The sequence below is a fragment of the Gouania willdenowi genome, chromosome 14 (assembly GCF_900634775.1).
Source record: "Gouania willdenowi chromosome 14, fGouWil2.1, whole genome shotgun sequence".
NCBI classification, from domain to species: Eukaryota; Metazoa; Chordata; class Actinopteri; order Blenniiformes; family Gobiesocidae; genus Gouania; species Gouania willdenowi.
The window spans coordinates 4520188-4540387 of NC_041057.1; the positions used below are offsets into that span (position 1 = coordinate 4520188).

Genomic DNA, 20200 nt, shown 5'->3' on the forward strand with positions numbered 1-20200 from the left:
TAGTCTTTTTTCTTAACATTTTAACTTTATTCGAGATATTTCGACTTAATCTTCATTTGGTCAAAATAATTTAAAATGACTAATCTGCTTCCGTAAGGAATGGATCATCATAAATCAACTCATTTCATTTCTCTTCTGGTCCTGAAACTAAACTCAACCCGTCTAATGTGGAACTCCACGGACCTGGAAATCCACTCCAGTTTTTCCTTGGAGCTCCAAAAAAATCTATGAAACGTGTTTGCATGTTCCTCTCCGCTAGCGGGGATGTAGAGGTGGGATCGCGAGCACCGAGAAAGCTCGGGGAACCCACGCGTTCCGTGTGTGAGAAAGTGCGCTTCTCCCCATTCCACCTGACGGCGGATGCGGTTTTTCTCTTTTCCCCGTTTGTCACGGACTCTTTAGGATTGTGCTGTGGGAAAGGAGGGAAAGCTGGGGCTTCTTTTTTTTTTTTTTTTTTGCTGCCGCTTTTTTTTCTCCTCTTTTCTGTCACCATTCTGCACGGCTGGCTGAGAGACGGACCACTCGGACTGTGGGAGCCCCCCCTCCTCTTCCTCCTCCTCCTCCTCCTCCTCATCCACCCGCGGATCCGCTGTGTGAGGTGAGAATTAAACGGACCACTGTTTGCAAATGAGGGAAAAACACAAAAAAGAAAAAGAAAAAGGGTGTTGGGAATGGGATGGAGAGGGACCAGACTTTGTTAAAGTCTACTTAAAGTTAGGTTTACAACATGTGTTGTTGGATTCCACACAAAAGAAACATTTTTATATCTGGATTTACTGGAAAATAAACCAACATCGGATAGGTGTGGGTGGTGTACAAAAAAAAAAAAAAAAAAAGTGGGGATGTGGTTATTATTATGAATGAGCTGTGCATGATGCGCTGGAAACTTTGCGTTATTTACTAAAAACAAGCGGCAAAACCTCTCAAATATTATCGTGTCCTCTTTATTATTATTATTATTATTATTATTATTATTATTATTTAGTAGTATTATTAAGTTACCTGGCATCCCAAAATAAAAACTCCCACTTTCACTGAAGAATAATCCGTATCTATGGTGCATCATTACAAAGTTCCCAGGTGGTTTCTTTTCCTCCTGATTTACAACCAACGCCACCGCGTGCGTGCGTGCGTGCGTCCGCGGATCATTTGGAGTCAGTGCGCGCGCGTGCACGAGCTGTCTTAACTTTTTTGTGTGTGTGTGTGCGCGCGCGCGCACTCAGGCCCTAATTAGGGGAGAAATAAGACGCAGCAGCAGGTTGTGGACAATGGCTGAAGCTTTGTGGGTCTTAATGATCGTCTCCAGGCTCTCTTTTAACTTCCTCTGCGTTTTTTGTGCGCGTCCGCGTGTGCGCGTCGGTCGATAAAAAAAAAAAAAAAAAGAGGAAGAGGGGGGTGGGAGGAGGAGGAGGAGGAGTGGAGACGAGCACGGAGTCCGCAGACAGCGCGTCTGAAGCAGGAAGGGGAGGGTGTGTGTGTGTGTGTGTGTGTGTGTGTGTGTGTGTGTGCGCGCGCGCGCATCAGGCATCGCCTCACCTAATGCATCCGTCTCCAGAGGCGCGTAGACTGTAGCACCCAGTGATTCATCCTCCTCCCACTGCGATTACCTGGCACCTGCGCAGGTGGTGACGTCACTGATTGAAACTTGAAACATAAATATGACTCCATCCATCCATCCATCCATCCATCCACCGACCGCAAGTTTATTTTAACTCCTGCGTAGGACCAGAAAATATAGCAAGAAATCAGAACTATTTTCATTTTTTCCCGATTGGATCACCACAAATAGAAGCGGACTGTTGAAGACGCACAAATCCTGTGAATAGACGTCCTTTTGGGTGGGAGTTCTTCAACAGTCCGTGATTACTCGCTAACTTCAGCCACCATAGCGTGTCAGCTCACTGAGCTCTTCTCCTTTGTCTCATTATTGTCCACGTTTACATGAGAGCTTTAATTCCCCTTTAATTCAGAATAAAAATGAAATCTTCTTTAAAACTGACCTTGTAAACACTTCATTCTGAATGAAAATGGAATTCCGAATTAGAGTTAAATCCGAATTAGACGGTTGGTTTGTTCTGATTTTAATTCGATCTTGTAAACGCTTAATTCTGCTTTAGGTTAATTCCGTTTGTTCTGCGCATGCTCGGCCACTCGCGATGACGCGCTGGTGACGACATAACCCAAGATGGCCGCCTAGACTCGAGCCTTAGAAGATATGGATTTAATGAAAAGATTGGATGGACGGAAGAATAAACATGCGGACATTCACGCTGAGTTATTACACACACAAACATCAGCAAACGAAACAGGCTTCATCGGACGGTTGATACTAAAACCCGGAAACATCCAGAAACATTTCAGAGACGGAGTAAATGCGTCCTTGTACTGCATTGTTTATTTCCCGATAGACGTGATACGACGCCCCCAGACCTAAAGCGGAATTGAATAAAGGCGAATAAACCTGTTTTCCATGTAAACCTCAATTCGGAATTACTATTTCCATGTAAACACGAAGCAGAACACTTTAATTCGGAATAATAATTGCAAATTAAAAAAACATCACGACCTGCAGTCATAGATCATTTTTCGGGTCACAACTGTTTTTTTCCTCTTTCGGTAAACAAAAGAGGTTTACATCAACATCTTTAGCTTTTCCTGATTATTTAGAGCAGCGATTCTCAACTGGTGGGTCGGGACCCAAAAGTGGGTCACGGACCTGTACTGGGTGGATCGCGGACAGCTGGTCATAAAGAAATAAATACTAAATGTCTGTCTCTCATGTTGGACTTGCCTTTTATTTTGAAAGAAACTTTTATTTTGACAGGAATGCTGTGAAATGCATGTTGCACAGGAAGATATATAGATTTATGTTTTTTTAAAAAAAAAAAAAGACTATATATATATATGTGTGTTTTCAACAGCTATGTTTGAAAAACTAAATTTGGTTGGTTGAATTAAAAAAAAAAAACGTGGGTCGCGATTTAATGAGCGTGGCAAAATGTGGGTCCCAAGGTGAGACCCCTGAGTTAGAGCAACCAAAAGCAGCACAAATGGTCATTTTGACCAGAAAAGCTGCGAAATGATCTAAAAATCAGGCTGAATATTTCACTCCAATAGAAAACAATGGGATGTTTACAGGCAATGGGGCCTTGTGACATCATCAATCACATGATTTCAAGATAGGTTCTATAATGGTAAAGTAGTCCCATTTTTAAAAGTTAATAAAATGATTATGTTGCAAAATTAAGTGTTTTGCTGGGCATAGATCATCTAAAAAGGACATTTTAAAGATTTGAAGCCACATTTGTATAAACAGTTTATTTTATCTTCACGATTAAATCACAGATGCTGTGTGGAAGGTAATCAAAGTATTTCTCCTCACAGGACACTGGAATAAAACATCTGGATAAAAACACGACAACGTTTTAGACGTGACACACATTAGGAGAATTGACCTTTTTCCTCAGGATGTGATTACACGCTCGCCAACAGCTGATTGATACTTAGCCCCTTATTATTGATACTTAGCCACTTATGAATCAAAATCAACCTTCTCACTCATTTCACTGATCTGCTCTTACGTCACAACTGATGGTAAATGAATGTCTTCAGTTTAAAAGCAGCAGTTGGATCCCACTGCAAATGGAGATCGAATGCTGTTGATACGATAGGTTGGTACCAGAATAAAACTATTGATTATACCAATAACAAAGTTAGAAATATCAACATTTTTGGTGGCCATTTTGCAAACAGAATTAGTTTGCTGTTTGTTTTATTTGAATGGTAAAATGTGATTGAGGGCAAATTCAATACTTTATTTAAAATGAAGCTAAAAAACAAGAAAAAAGAGTGTTTTCAATAGACTGATAATTGATATATATATATATATTTTGCGAAAAGCAGATAACGCAAATTTTCAGAAAATGTGTTTTTTTTTTGCTTGATTTCTTTAAATAAGATGTTGGACAAACATGGATAACTACCTTTTTTAAATGTTATTTGCAAACATAGAATTTTTAGAATCATGTTTTTTTTTCATAATTGAAGAGGTTTATTAAAATACAGGAATTTTTTTTTTTTTTTTAATTTTTTTGCTTTATTCTTTTAATTTTTTGGTCAAACACAGATAACTTCCAGCTCTTTTTTTATTTTATTTTTGTTATATTTGCAAAAACAGTTCCGGTTTTACCATTTAATTATTAACCATATGATGAGAAGAATAAACAACAGTGGGATTATTTATTATAAACAACCATCTACTGTGCTAAAAACATTGAATATGAATATAAATATACCAACTATCCTAAATGTACCATTATGTTACTATCATTAAATATAACAACATACAGAAAAACATAACAAAATGTCAACGTCATTATATTACAACCATGTCAACATCTATCAAAATAGTATGTGGAGTTTTATTGGATTATTGAAGTTATGTCATGTGACCAAAAACCACCGTGCTGATTGGCCTAAATGGAGAAATCCGCTGTGGAATTGTTTCTGTAAATAAAACCCATTTTTATCAAAATATGTCACAGTATTTCACTAAAACGAATTCGACCGTTGAAGAAAGTCAATTATAAACCTCAGCTCATCTTTTCCCAAAATGCCGTTTATGTATTTAAGTATTTAATCACCCTCCGTTGCTCATGCCATAATTAACTCAACCACTAGAGGTCCCACTAAATGTACGGTGGTTCTCCACAGCTCATAATTACAAGAAAATTCCCCGAAATAATGGAAAATGTTTAATTCCTGAAATGTAATAAATCAAAACAAACAATTACTCAAATAAAAATAAATAAAAAAATGCCTTTTAAAAACAAAGATGCAGATACAATCATCTGTTTTTTAAATTAATTTCTAAGTAGTTAAATACTAAAAAAAATACAAGTACTTAAGATTTGGTTACCAAGCTAAAACCGTCTATACATTCCCTTCAAAATAAAAGCACAAAGGGCTTTCCCTCTGTATTTTCATACACGGATCCACTGGGAGCTCATTTGTGACCCATATTTGGACACTTTCCCTTTAGCTGAGAACATCTGGAGTTGGTCATATTTTTGACCACACTTTATATTTAATGCTGGCCAAGATGACACATATTTTACTTGCTCAATCATAATTTCCTTAAGGTGACTAAATGTTTAATGGCGTTCAGGAACTCCCTGCATGTACCGTGTTTCACTCAACATATGAACTCATCACAGCCCTCGACAAGCACAAATGAAAAGTGGAGAAATGTACTGGTCTAAATGGAGACTTTTATTTTTACAATATTTATTATTATAACACTATTTATATTATGGTGGTCTGTTACATGGATTAATTACTTAAGAACTTTCTTCGAATGAATAGGGATGTAACGATTAATCATAAGGCAGTTAAAAATCGATTCATAGGTATCACGGTTCACATCGATACTCTGAAAATCGAATTGCAGTACTTTTTGTAAACAACAGAGGGCGTTATATATTTATCCTTCTCTTGTCCAGAAGTGTAGGCAGCGGGCGGAATCTGCTACCACTTTCTTTTTGGCCACCTTCTACTCTTAAACATGTTCATAAATGATTCGTTACCCCTTTAGCACCGAAAGAATATCTGTAATATTACGTGAATATCTGTAAAAGTCACGTTTTTCTATTAGCTCTGTCTGCTTCTTCACCGCAAGAATATCTGCATGCCAACAGACCACTGGGTTACCAGCGCCCTCTGCTGGACCAAACAAATATCTGATGCTAATACAGTGCAACGACTGTTTTTTTTTTTTAAAGTCCAATTGTTAAGGCACAAAATACATTTTCAGTTGCACTTTTAAAAAGAAAAAAAACTCTTATGCAGTTGTGCATTGTTTACTATAGAACCAGAAATTAAACGAATAGGCTTCTTCTTCATTTGTATTATTCCTTTATTTATTTCATTCAAGATTTATTTTTAGTTAAATTGCATTGTTTTGAATAGTTTATCAAGGGATTCTTTTGACAATGAAAAATAAAAGGAAAATAGTCCAGTATTTTCTATTTTTTTCCCAAAAAAATAAAGGAATATATTTCAGTCATTTGTCTACAGTCACATTTTGTAAATCGTGAGAGGATTGTATTGTGAACCCAGTATCGTGAATCGAATCGTATCGGGAGTTGAGTGAATCTTTACATCCCTAGGAATGAATAAATGAAATGTGAAGAATATGGAATTATTTCCGTCAGATAAACTTCTATACCAACATTATGGATTGGCAATTATTGTATTAGTTTTAACTTTTTGATTAATTTTTAGGTGATTGAAGAAGGTGGCGTTTTAGCCATAAACAACAGTATTGGAATAGAAAGTAATAGAACGTACTTAGGCAATGCTGTCAGATAAAAAGACAAAACAAAACAAAAAAAAAATACTAATAAAGTTGTTTTGAATGCTGGTTATTGAGGAAAAAAAAGGATGCCAACGTGCAGTTTTTGGTCCAAATACATCCATGCAAGCATGAGACCACAAAGACCAGTAATTGATTAAAAAAATTAAATTAACCACATGCTCAAAGTAACGACATAATGAACTAATATTATTCTAGGGCCTCTAATTGTCTGTGAGTTTGGAAAACAGAAGGAAAATATTGAATTGACATCCTGAAACAGAAAAAGGCAACGTTGGTATTGGGAATTCCATGTCATTTCAACAAATGGCCCACGCACTTTGGTCTAAAAAAATCTGACATTTTTACCAATTGTTCAGTAATTATTTAATAGGCACACTCTAAATCTTTTAGTTTGATCAGATGAAAACTGGCCATTTTAGTGATGGGGGGTGGGGAGGGGGTTCCATTTTTTTGCATCCTTATTTTTGTTCCATTTTCAGCCTCCAATATCTCAGGAATTACATCTAATAGAAAACTGTAATTTTTATGTAGTAATACAGCTCCACCTACTCTCTCAGAATATACAAAAATATCTGCTATACATCCTATCTGGTGGACATGCCAGATCCTCAAAAGTTTGTCGTGGTTTGGGTCTGGAACATGTTTGGGTCTTCAGTAAACAACTTAACATATGTCTCAGCTCCCTGTATTTTAATCAGCTTTGAGCTATGAACATAGACTGTTCACATCACTAATTATTAGTCACATATATGCATTGGTTCTTGGGTGATAGTCTCTTGAAATCCTTTGCCCATAACTGCATGTGGGAATGTAAGAACTAATCTGATCTCTGTTTTAATTTATTGTATAAAGATGACTCTTTCTTGGGATATTAAACCATTTTTTTAATGCAACTTTGTTTTTTATTTTGGACCCCATCTTTGGGGCTATTTCACCACGAATTTTGGGAAAATCTGAAACAGAAAATGGGAGCCTCTATTATTTACAGGTATTTTTTTTGCATAAACAGCCTGAGGTGCAAAGCTTTGGCTAATTTCATGCACTTGTCAGCTTCATCCAATGTTGCCTGTGGTGTACACTGTACAGCTTTAACATGAACCCCTGCATTAAGCCTAAAACATCACGGCGGATTGAGGAAACATGCTTCAGAGACCAAACAATACCAATTACCTGGTGTCAGCAGCAGTTGTGGTTTAGGAGACAGTTTGTATGAGGCCGTAAATGTTCTGTGTGAATGAGAGGAGCTGTGATGCTGAAAGTGGAGGATGGTGATTAGCCAGCGACTATATGCCATGCTTTATGGTGATGGGGAGAGCGTGACGGATTGGAAGGTGAGAAGGAAGGAAGGAGGGAAGGTGTGCACACGGTGGAGAAATGGAGCATAGGTGTGAGTAAACGATTAATTTTATATACTGTGCATTTTATACAAAAACACTCTTATCACATCAAAAATATAGTTATATTATTACTGTCATCATTTCATATTCCACAGTAGTGCTGCTGTTTTGTTGGAGGTCAGACATGGGAAACTGGTGGCCCGGGGGGTCATATGCGGACCTCGGTTTTATTTTGTGTAGCTTTCAAATTAAAAGCACAAAATGAGAGAAAAATACACAAAATTAATAAATTACTCAAAAAAAAAAACATGCAAAATACAAAAAAAAAAAAAAAATCACAAAATAAAGGACAACATAAATGTACAAATTTCTTACAAAACCTCACAACATGACTACAAATATTTCCAAAAATAACAGAAATATAAACAAACAGATAGCAAAAATGACACTAAAACACAAAACAATGACAGAAATACACAGAAGAACTCAAAAATCCCACAAAATTATTCCAAAAACCAACATAATGACTCCAATAACACACAAAATGACAGAAAGATACACACAATTCCTAAAGAAAATACAAAATTACAAAATATTTACAAATTTCCTTCAAAAACACAAAAGACAACTGCAAATATTTACCAAAAAATAAACAAAAATGACTTAAGACCATGAAAATACAACAAAAATACACAGAATGACGAACAATATATATATAGAGCCCAAAACCCTGCAAAGTGACAATGAAAATGCACACATTGACTCGATAACATACACACAAAAAAAACACCAAAAGACACCAAATGACAGAAAAAAAAACACAAATGTGGAACAAAAATGTTTACAAAAACAAAAGATGTCTACTGGAAAATAAAGAAAATCAGAACCAAAATGACTCCAAAACACAAAACAACAGAAATGTACAAAATGTGAAAAACAATACACAAAACAACATTATTTTTAACGCTGACATGAATGTTGAAAATGTGGCCCTTGGTTCAGACAATCACATTTCTGTGATTAAAGTTGCCTTATGTTTGTTTGTTGACGTGTATATACAGAGTGTATAACAACTAATCATTTAAAAAAAAAAAAAGATAATTTGCACCCTAAACCAGGGGTGTCCAACTCATTTTATTTCAGGGGCCAAATATAGAGCAGTTTATCTTGAGTGGGTAGTGGATCATTATTGTACTCTAGTTTGCACTTCCACGTATATCTAAATGTAACCCTTTTAATTTATTTGTGGAGTTTTACAAGGATCTCTTTATTTTGTGGAATCATTTCAGGAAATGATTTTGGAAAAATTTAGAGTTCTTTTAACATTTTGAGACATTTTGACTGCCACCATGTGTAAAAGTATGAGGAAAATGTGAAATCTGCTAATATTGTGGAGTTTCATTCAATTTGTGGATTATTTTGGAGATATATAGCTGAGATATTCACAACTAAATTCATTTAATTTGCTGAAAAAGTCACGGTTTCTCTGACGTTTTTTTTGCTTTCTGCTGCGGGCCAGATTGGATGTTCTAAAGGTCCAGATTTGGACTCCGGACCTTGAGTTTGACACATGACCGTCAAACACCCCTGAACAAGTTTTAATTCAGGATTCTAAAGAGGGAGAGTGAGTCATTTCCATGTTGAATGTTTTCATGGTTGAAGTGTGAAGGATTTCAACAAGCGTCACATCTGTACTCCTGCGATCTGCTTTGATGTTTGTAATTTTTAATTGAGAGATTTAAAAAAAAAAAAGACATAAAAGCAGCTGGTGTCTCCATCAGCTGTTGCAGCGGATCAGTCAGACTTTTAAAAAGCTATGTTTTAGAATCTGTCACTTTGTGAATCGACTTGAAAAGTAATTTCTTCAAACTAGTGACGATGAGTCAGATCATTAATGACGAGTCATTTATTATCTCCCGTGTGTCGATGATGAAGCAGTTAGAGTGAAACCTTTGTGCTGTGATGTCATTGTGTGAATTCTCGCTAATGTCGAGATGCTTTGGGGGGAAACCGGACCCTGGTCATCATCAGCGCTGTGGTGGGAGTAACTCAAACTGCTGCAGAGCTGGCGTGGGTTTTGCTGGCGCCACATCCCCCTGAGCTGGTGAGAATGTGGGGGCTGTGCTCCTGCCTTTGAAGCTTTACCTCCCACTAATTCTGGCCTTCCAATTTCCACACACTGTGCCCCCCCCCCCTATCGCTCCCTCCCCTTTGTTTCCCTTAAAAGGACTTGCCCAGCCATTTCCTCAGCGTGTGAACGTGGACACTGGTGGACACAGGTCATCATCATAGTCTCACTGCACTAACCTGGCTTTTCTCTTCATCTGATTTAGTTTCTTAAATCAAAGCTTGTCATCAAAATTTGACAGGTATTTCGATTTAGATTCAGCAAATAAATGAATGTATTTTTAATCTAAACTAGGGTGACCATATTTTGATTTCCAAAAAATACGACACTTGGACCAACCTCGTCATACTCAAAGTACTCAATGTTTGCTTAAATCTACCTTGTAACGGCAAATTACAATATAGTAAATAAATAAGTTATTTTCCACAAGGTTTACAATTAATTTCTCTCTTGATAATAAAAAATAAGAAAACAATACTGATCAATCACCTTGATTATGCATATACCTTCTTAAAAATCCCTCAATCATTGAACACTTCAATAAATAACTGAAATCACATGGTCCCACGCTGACTCTTCCCACATTTTAAGTTTCTCCCATTAGTTCCTTCGTTTCTAAATCCCTCTGAACCTCCATGGAGGTTTTATCATCCAGGAGGAGCTTCCTGTTGATATTTTTTATTAAATTCACCAGTATTTGGTCTCTTTCAATCCATCAATCAATCAATCAATCAATCAATCAATCAATCTTTTATTTGTATAGCGCCAAATCATAACCAATGGTATCTCAAGACACTTTACAGTAGAGCAGTCTTAAGGACGGACACTTCATTTTATGGATGCACACATATGCATATATACGTATATACACATACATATGTATCCCACACCCAACATGAATTCATCATGGCGGCAAGGAAAACCTTCTGTTAAGCAGCAGGAACCTTGTGTGGATCCCATTCCTATGATGAACAGCCATCCACGTTATGCTGTGGATCTTGGACATTAGTCTTCTGTGTGTTTTCGTCAAAACAAAGCGACATCTTTACTGATTCAGTTTGAAACAGTTTTAAAACCTGTGTTCTGCCATCTTGGAAATAACATGATTGATGACGTCACACACACCCATTGGCCTCTAAACATCCCATTGTTTTCTATCAGGTTTTAAAACGTTAAAGTAGTTGCACTTCTAATGAGGGCATTTCAAAGATTTTAAGCCACATTTGTAAAAACAGTGGAGGATCTGTTTAAGGAAAATGACTTATTGAGACTCGAGAGCAGCTGTTTGTGTTTGTATTTGAAGGAGTAGAACACAAACAGCAGCCATAAGCACACCTACACGTATTTAATGAGATACAATCTAGTTTGGTAAGTTCTATAAAATCTGAATAATGTGAATAATGTGAGTACTTCCTCTTTCTGTGTGTGTAAGGTTTCCAGATGGCCCATTGAGGACTGGAGCGTGGATGCGGGCTGACCTCTAGAGGGGGCAGAAGGCTTCGGGGCCTGCCTGTCATTGAGGCTCCGCTTTCACCGGGGCCCAGAACGGACCGGGACACAGTCCATTCCTGCTCACCCCTTCCCCCTCACCACCCTCGCCCCCCACACGCTGGACAATGTCTGGCGGGCTTTCGGAAAGAGGCCGGACAGAGGACTTGGAGCGGAGTAACTGCAAACAGGACTCTCCTGTTCTGGAGCGCAGGAACCGCTGCGGTATCATCAGCGCGCCGCTCAACCGGAGCCTTAAGAACTCTCGCACGCTTTCCCAGTACACGGCGGTGTCGTCCGCTGCCACCAATGGACACAGGAACAGCAGCGAGACCAAACGCCTACCTGCAAAGCCTCAGCCACCCCCGCCCCCGCCCGCTACTGTGTCCACGTTGACGGGCACAAAGCTAGACCGGACCATAGAACAGGTTCTGGAGGGACAGAATGGCCTGCTGCACTTTGCCCAGGCGGCAGCTCTGTTAAAGCGAGCCGGTATGGAGCACATGCTTCTGCCGGGGGGCATGGGAGTGGGAGTTGGCGGCGGAGACGCAGGCTCAGGGGCGAGTGACTTGGAGGGTACGTCTGTCACGGATGCCGTAGGTGGTCCTGTCGACTTTCCATATGGAGTAGGGGGCGGCTTCCCCTTTAACCCGGGTCTTTTCATCATGACGCCGGCTGGAGTGTTTCTGGCGGACAGCGCACTGCACATGGCCGGCCTGGCCGAGTATCCACCGCAGAGCGAGCTAGCCTCCGCAATCAACTCCGGGAAGAAGAAGCGGAAACGTTGCGGCATGTGTCCGCCGTGCCGACGGCGAATTAACTGCGAGCAGTGCAGCAGCTGCCGGAATCGGAAAACGGGCCACCAGATCTGCAAGTTTCGCAAATGTGAGGAACTAAAGAAGAAACCGTCTGCAGCTCTGGAGGTAAGAAAGTGTCGATGAAACTGTTTGACAAATATATGCAAACTGTAACTCTGAGTGAAAAACTCACAAGGAAAATTGCGAAGATCAAAATTGGGAGTTATAAAAAATATTCCAGCAACATATTTTTACTTGGAGTGCAAAGTGGCAGAAATTTTCCTGTAAATTTCCATGGGAACTAAAGCTCGGAAGGTTCAAAAACATGAACTTATTGTGGGAATTTTTTGAGGGAAGTAACCTGAAACTGGGAGGTGTTTGAGGTAACTGATAATGATATCTTAAATCAGTGGTTCCCAACCTTTTTTGGATCGTGACCCGAGTTTGATATCAAGAATTTCTGGTGACCCTAAAGACATTTTATTTCCAGAAAGATTCTTTTTGTCTTCTTTTTGAATAATATGTTAAGGTTTCATCTAATCAGACAACTGTTCCTTAGGAAATCAACTTTGATCTCCTGGCATGTTTTCCTTTGAAGATTCCTTCTGAAGGTTTTTTGATTTCTTATTTTTGAAATAATATTTAGTTAAGATTTCATTTATTTAGACAACTTTTTTCAGGAAATGTACTTTGATCTCCTGACATGTTTTGACTGACAACTGCCAGTCTTTGTCAGAGACGTCTGCTGATCGCTTTGATGTTTTCTTTGAAGTTTCCTTGATTTCTCATTTTTGAAATAATATGTTATGATTTCATTTATTTAGACAATTTTTTTTTTTTTTAGGAAATTTACTTTGATCTCCTGACATGTTTTGACTGTCAACTGCCAGTCTTCTTTAGAGGCGTCCGCTGATCGCTTTGAAGTGTTCTTGACTTCCGCGTAATAATTCCAGCAAGCTCATTTTATCATCTTTCTTAAATACTGTGTTAAGGTTTCATTTATTGAGACAACTTTTTCTTTGTCCTTATGATTTGGCCACGCCCAAAATTAACTCGTAAATAACTCACATCAAAGCAATGAGGAAGAATGAAACCTTAACATATTATTAAAAAATAAGACAAAAAGAACTTGCTGGAATTATTACGCAGAAGTAAAGGACACAGTCAAGGAAACATCAAGGCAATCAGTAGATGCCTCTGAAGAAGACTGGCAGTTGACAGTCGAAACATGTCAGAAGATCAAAGTACATTTCCTGAATAGGAGTTGTCTGAATAAATGAAACCATAACATATTATTACTCCCTACTTCTGGTTAATTTCAATAAATCATTCAAATGAAAAGTTTATATTTGTCATATTCCTGAAATTCTCAAACATAAGTTCCCTTGGAAATTTACGGCAACATTTTCTGTCCCTGCTTTGCAGCCCTCATTTTTTTCCCATCATACCGAAACGCCCTTCCCTGTATGTGAAAGAGTAAAGGAAGGGGAGCTTCTTCTTATTGCGGTGTTAGCTTCACTATTTGGACGGAAAACGACAGGTGGTGTGTGTGTGAGCAGGGTCGGCGACGGCGTGCACCACGGGGTCTCTTTAATCTGTCTGCCACAGCCACACAAAAAAGCCATTCCCACATCTCCAGCTTGAAGCTGGCTTCAACCCTTAGAATGCAAGACATTTCTCTATCGGTTCATCGTGTGAAACGCTACTCTCTGCATTAACCTGCGTAGTCATTTTTGTGTTTTCCTGCAAAGAAATGTACATTTAAAATATGTAGCATAGCGACGGTGAATATGCATGCAGGGAGTATATGGAAGTTCATCTTTTTTTGCATCTAAATCAGACTTTGAATGTTAAAAGCCATCAAATTTCTAGCACTGATTTTTTTTTGACATTTTTTTTTCAATGTTTAAAAAAATTCAATGTAAAAAAATTAAATGTCTCAAAAAATTCAATGTAAAAAAATTAAATGTCTCAGAAAATTCTGTGTAAAAATATTCAAAGTCAACATGTGGGTAATCAAAGAGAAGCGATCGATCCCTGTATAAAATCATCCAACGTCCAGCCAATCAAGTTACGCTCCACTGGTCATGTGACGATGAGGTGCATTATACCCTTCTGTATCATACATTGTTCTCCATGATGTTCAAGTGTGTTTATGTCATTTTACTTTCTTAACTTTTACCATCGACACACTCAAGTCGATGTACAAACAATGTAATCACATCTCATAATCGCGTTTAGTCAGACGTACGTTTTATTCACTCTACAGTGACAGTAAATAGTAAATTATTAAGAGATTTAAACAGTAAATTATTATTGTCTATACACTACCTGTGATATGCTGCGACTGTCGGAAGAAGGTCGCCAGTTGATCTGATGAACCGAAAGAAAGTCATTGTTCTGGACTGTGAAGGCACCACGCTGACGTTTGGCTCCACAAATTGTTTGAAAAAGGTTCTTAGAGTCATTTGTGAACAAAAAGAATCATGGCGATAGCTTCTCTGTGTGTGTAACTTCACAAGTTGACATGGAAACACCGTAAAAACGGTATGTAGAGATTAGAATAGTGAGCTGACAGCTGATCAGTGGCCCATGTAATGTAGCGGATTATGTTTTCCTCAGTGACGCAGGATCGATTCCCAGTGGAAGCAGCTCAAGTGTGTATTCATTTTCATGAGACAGATCAAGATCACATACGTGTTCATTGTTTTATCGTTTCATCACATTATACAGACTGTAGAGAACACATAGGGTTGGAGAAGTGCGAGACACGTGACTTCCTGTTTACAACAGCCGCGGTGAGTCCACGTTGCACCGACAAGTCCGGTGTTATGCATGTGACACGTCCGCACACAGAGCTGCAAACACAATTACATATTAACCCTATAAACACGAGTACAACATAAATAAAAGCTACCCGTTATCAACGAGGGCAGCTTAGCACCCTGGTCCTCTTTGACCACATCTGCCATTGCTGCAGCAACTAGCCACGCTAACGGAAGCTGGTTGCCAGTTAAAATGGTCGCCACTTAAACTATAACACCGGAGCAGGAGCACCTGAACTTCACCGCCTTCCTGTTTCGGTGTCACATGACCAATGGAGCGTAACTTGATTGGCTGGACGTTGGATGATTTGATACAGGGATCGATTGCTTCTCCTTGGTTACCTGGATGTTGACTGTTGAATATTTTTACATTGAATTTTATTGTGACGCTAAAAAAATCTGATGGCACAGATTTACTTCCATAGGAGTACGTGTGTGTGTGTGTGTGTGTGTGTGTGTGTGTGTGTGTCCATCTGGCTACAGAAACAGTCATCTGGAGCACCAGGTGTCAGCGCGGTGCACATGTGGCCCTCTGCCCTTCTCTCCTGTGACACGCCACATCCTCCAAACCAGGCTCTGAGCTTCCTGAGTGATGTGTGCTGACTTTGCCTGGCTGTGCCGATAGTTATAAGATCAAACTCAACAGATGTTCTATGTCAATATGTAATAGTTAGACGTTTTCTTGAATCTACTTTGTAATGGCAAAATACACTATAGTACAGACATAGGCGACTGGCGGCCCGGGGGCCACATGCAGCCCTCAGTCTAATTTTATGCAGCCCCCAAAGAAAATGTACAAAATGACAGAAAAATACACAAAACAAAAGCAAGAATACATTAAAAAAAGAAACAAAGATATACAACATTGCAGGAAAATACAGTAAAAGACAAGAAAAACACAGAAAATACACCAAAAATACACAACTACTACAAAAATGATAAAAATCTAAATCTAAATGTTAATAAAACACCCTATTGCTGTAAATCTGGTAAAAAATAACATAAAAGAAAAATTTAAATACGTTTTTTTAAACGTGGTTTGTTGTTAAATGTTGCTGTTATGTTAGCATGCGCAACTTTTAATGACTATTAATGACAGTAGGCAAATGAATTAAATAAATCAAGAGATAATTTGGAGTAAGATGTTTTATTGTGTGCTTAGTGAGATTATTATTATTATTATTATTATTATTATTATTATTATTATTATTATTATTATTATTATTCCTCTGTAGGGTCTGAAGGGGTACGGGACTGTGGAAAGTTTGGGAACCACTGATCTAGATGAAATAATGCCTACATTCTAAGTTTCTCCCATTGGCTCCTTTGTTTTTAAATCCCTTTCTGAACCTCCATGGAGGTTTTATCATCTTCCTACTGATATTTTGTAATTAAATCCACCAGTATTTGGTCTTTTTCAATCCATCTTGGACTTGAGTTTCTCTTCTCTTTTCCTTGTGTGGGACGATCCTAATTATATGATACTGTAATAAGATCAAGTCCTTAGCTTTCGGAAACCGGTGGAATTTCTCAGATAGAGCAAATATTAGCGGAGTTACGGTCATTTAAATGAACTATGAATTGTTCCCTTACATCAGTGGTCCAGTCCTGGACCCCTTTAGACCTTTAACCTGAGTCCACGTACCCCCTACTCCTGCACACCTAAAAACATAATATTATGCCATATACAATGTAGCCCTACAGTAACATTTGCCCCTGAATTATACCTATCCTGTAGAGGAATAAAATATAATAAAAAAAAGAATAATAATCTCACTAAGCACACAATAAAACATCTTTTTCAGAATTATCACTTGATTTATTTAATTCATTAGCCTACTGTCATTGATATGGTGTGCCGATTGTAAAGTTGCGCATGCTAACATAACAGCAACATTTAGCAACAAACCACGTTTAAAAAAACGCATGTGAAATTTCTGACCAGATTTAAAGCAATAGGGTTTTATTAACATTTAGATTTAGATTTAACATTAAGCTTTTGATTGAATATTTAGCATTTAGATTTAGATTTAACATAAATGTTTTTGATTGAATATTTAGCATTTAGATTTAACGTTAAGCTTTTGATTGAATATTTAACATTTAGATTTAGATTTAACATTAAGCTTTTTTGATTGAATATTTAACATTTAGATTTAGATTTAACATTAAGCTTTTGATTGAATATTTAACATTTAGATTTAGATTTAACATTAAGCTTTTTTGATTGATTATTTAACATTTTGATTTAGATTTAACATTAAGCTTTTTTGATTGAATATTTAACATTTAGATTTAGATTTAACATTAAGCTTTTTTGATTGAATATTTAACATTTAGATTTAGATTTAACATTAAGCTTTTTTGATTGAATATTTTACATTTATATTTAGATTTAACATTAAGCTTTTGATTGACTATTTAACATTAAGCTTTTGATTGAATATTTAACATTTAGATTTAGATTTAACATTAAGCTTTTGATTGAATGTTTAGCATTTAGATTTAACATTAAGCTTTTGATTGAATATTACATGACATTAGGCTAATTAATTAAATAATCAAGTGATAACACACTGTTTTTCATTTTTATTCACTCAACCCCTATGACAATTTGCGTACCTCACGTTAGGAACCTAGGCATTAGATGCGTTCAGGAGCCCTGGGAAACCCGGATATTCATAAAATTTGGCCAGATGGTCTGGACAAAACGTGAAAAGAGGACATGTCACTATGTCATGATGTAATAAGTAAAAAATATATGGTCGTGTAATGTGTAAATATAGAGGCTGCGGCATTAATTAACACACACAAGATGGTTGCGTTCAACTGTTAATGGCTTTACTGCTTTTGATTGAAGGTAACAGCTCGGCCTGCTCTTTGCGAGCTGAAAGGTTGTTTGTTCAATCCCCATGTGCTGACTTTGCTCATTGAAAACAAAGCTACCCCCCCCCCCCCCCCCCACACACACTCAGCTGGAGAGAGAGAGTTTGTTGAGTAACTTTGTGTCTCCACTTTAATGGCATAATGAATGGGTAGCTTATCTTAAATTACCTCCATTAAAAGCTGGTCTCTTAACATTTTAGGACGAGTTGTCAGGTGAAAAAAAAACCCAACAGGATAAATGAACACGTGCTAAAAGACGTTATCTTCATAATAGCACCTGTCTGAGGGGAAGATGTGCTATTTTCTATCCAACAAATTATTGTGATTGAAGCGTGAAAATGTAAATGTTGAAGCGGATTGTGAGGGCAACAACAGATTTGGGGCCAAGAATTTCCAAAATGTTGGACGTCGGTGTTCATCACAACATGCGTAAGAACCAGCAACGGCATCAGTACCGCAGGGGCGTGAAGATAGTTTTTCTTAATTGTTGAAATCACATCAAAAACTCACAAACTCAGCGAAACATCATTCACAAACTAATGCATTTTGTCTGGCAAATAAGAAACATACCTATCAAATAAATGCAGCATGTTTTAGACATACAAAGAAAAATGTCTTCAATTAACTAAATTCCTTCAAGGGTATAGATAAATAAATAAATAAATAAATAAATAAATAAATAGAGCTTTTGGCACTTTCTGCCTTGCAGGTTATCACACAAATGCTAGTGACATTTTTATTTAATCGCTTTTCTTTTTCAGACATTTGTCTGTGTAAAACATGCTGTATATGTTTGATAGGTAATTTCTTATTTGCAAAACAAAATGAAATTCAATGCATTCAAGTACAAACTAAATTCTTTAAAGCATAGAAAATTTACATTTTTTTCTGCCTTGCAAATGCCACACATTTCCAAGAAATGTCCTGTTTTATACTTTTTTTTTACTTAAAAGATTTTAGTTTTTACATGGAGGATATTTTTGTAATTGTAGAAATGTTTCTTCTGTATGTCTTTGATAGGTACGTTTCTTATTTGTAAAAAGAAAAAAATGAATTCGTTTGTGTGAATTATGTTCTGTATTTGGGTTTGTTTGTGAATCGTTGGGCGTTAATAAAACATGTTTTGTGTCCATAAAACCATTATTACATAAAAATAAACCCATGAAATGATGTTTTTAAAGAGAAAGTTCATGCACGTATTAATTAATATTTCATTTTGTATAATATATATGATTATCCACTTGGACAGACTAAGCACTCTGTGGGCCTAGAGTTTGAATCGTACGGTCTGCACGGTTCATCACACTTTGTTTGGTATTGGCCAGAAGAAGAGAAAGGTGTGGAGCCACACAATACTCGGCAGGTGCACATGGAATTATGGTGATTGGGTTACGATTCTTTCCCAAAAGCAGAGGGGATTTTCTTTTAAACCTTTCCAAGAGGTAGAAAAGCTAGATGGATGGCCACAACTACAGGCACCACATTTCCAGTTTTTTAATTCTGCTTGAGACTTTACTCATTTCCACGTCAGTTTCCACGTTAGTGTTTTGTTTCCCTAAACAGATGTCATTACTGGCTTTTAAAGGTCCTGAAACCATGTTAACTATTGTTGTTTATTTTTGCCCCGTATGCACACGTTGAAATCATGCAAGATTTTGCACAAGTTTTGACGTCTTTGTTCGCTAAAGTTGCTACACATTAGACCAAAAGTTTTAAGGTGGAAAATCTTCTGTAAATGTGTGAATTATTGTCCCAATAATAATGTGCATTTAGTCTGTGTTGTATAACTATTTCCATTTCAGGAGTCGTATTTTGCGCAATAATTGACATTACTGTCGCTTTTCCTACCTGTTTATGGTGAAAAATTACATGTAAATGTGTGACATTTATGTGAGGGTATATTCAGTGTCATATTGCAATTTCTTCTTGATTTTGGTTGAATAAATAAATAAATACATAAATAATAGCAATATTGCCATTTCAGGAAGTAAATTTCGTTCTTTAATCAGAAATAAAATGGGTTAAAAGTGACCAAAAATGGTGGAAAAGCTGGTGAAATGGGATTTTAAAAACCACAGAAATTGGTTAAAATTTGCAAATTAGAGTGGGCAAAAATGGCAAAAATAGCGGGAGGTGGGGGTTGGGGTGATGTAATTTAAAAAGTAGGAACAATTAGTTTAAACTGGCAAATGATGGACATGAATTTGGTTAAATTGGCAAAAAAATAAGCATGAAGTATGGTGAAAAGGGGTTAAAAGTGACAATAATGGGTCAACATATGCAACATTAGGTGGAAAAGTGGTGGAAAGGGTGTTAAACGCCGAAAAATTTCTTGAAAATGGGGAAAAATGTGCAGAAAAGGC

At 37.3% G+C, this 20200-nt stretch overlaps 1 protein-coding gene across 2 annotated transcripts in view; it reads left to right on the forward strand.

Moving 5' to 3' along the window:
* Positions 1 to 240: 240 nt before the first annotated feature.
* Positions 241 to 20200, forward strand: part of cxxc5a (CXXC finger protein 5a) — a 40164-nt gene continuing 20204 nt past the window's right edge. For both annotated transcript variants that reach the window (XM_028466634.1, XM_028466633.1), the window contains exons 1-2: positions 241 to 598; positions 11274 to 12252. In XM_028466634.1, the coding sequence (XP_028322435.1) occupies positions 11458 to 12252 (795 nt within the window). In that variant the 5' untranslated portion in view covers positions 241 to 598; positions 11274 to 11457. The remainder of the gene's footprint in view (positions 599 to 11273; positions 12253 to 20200) is intronic.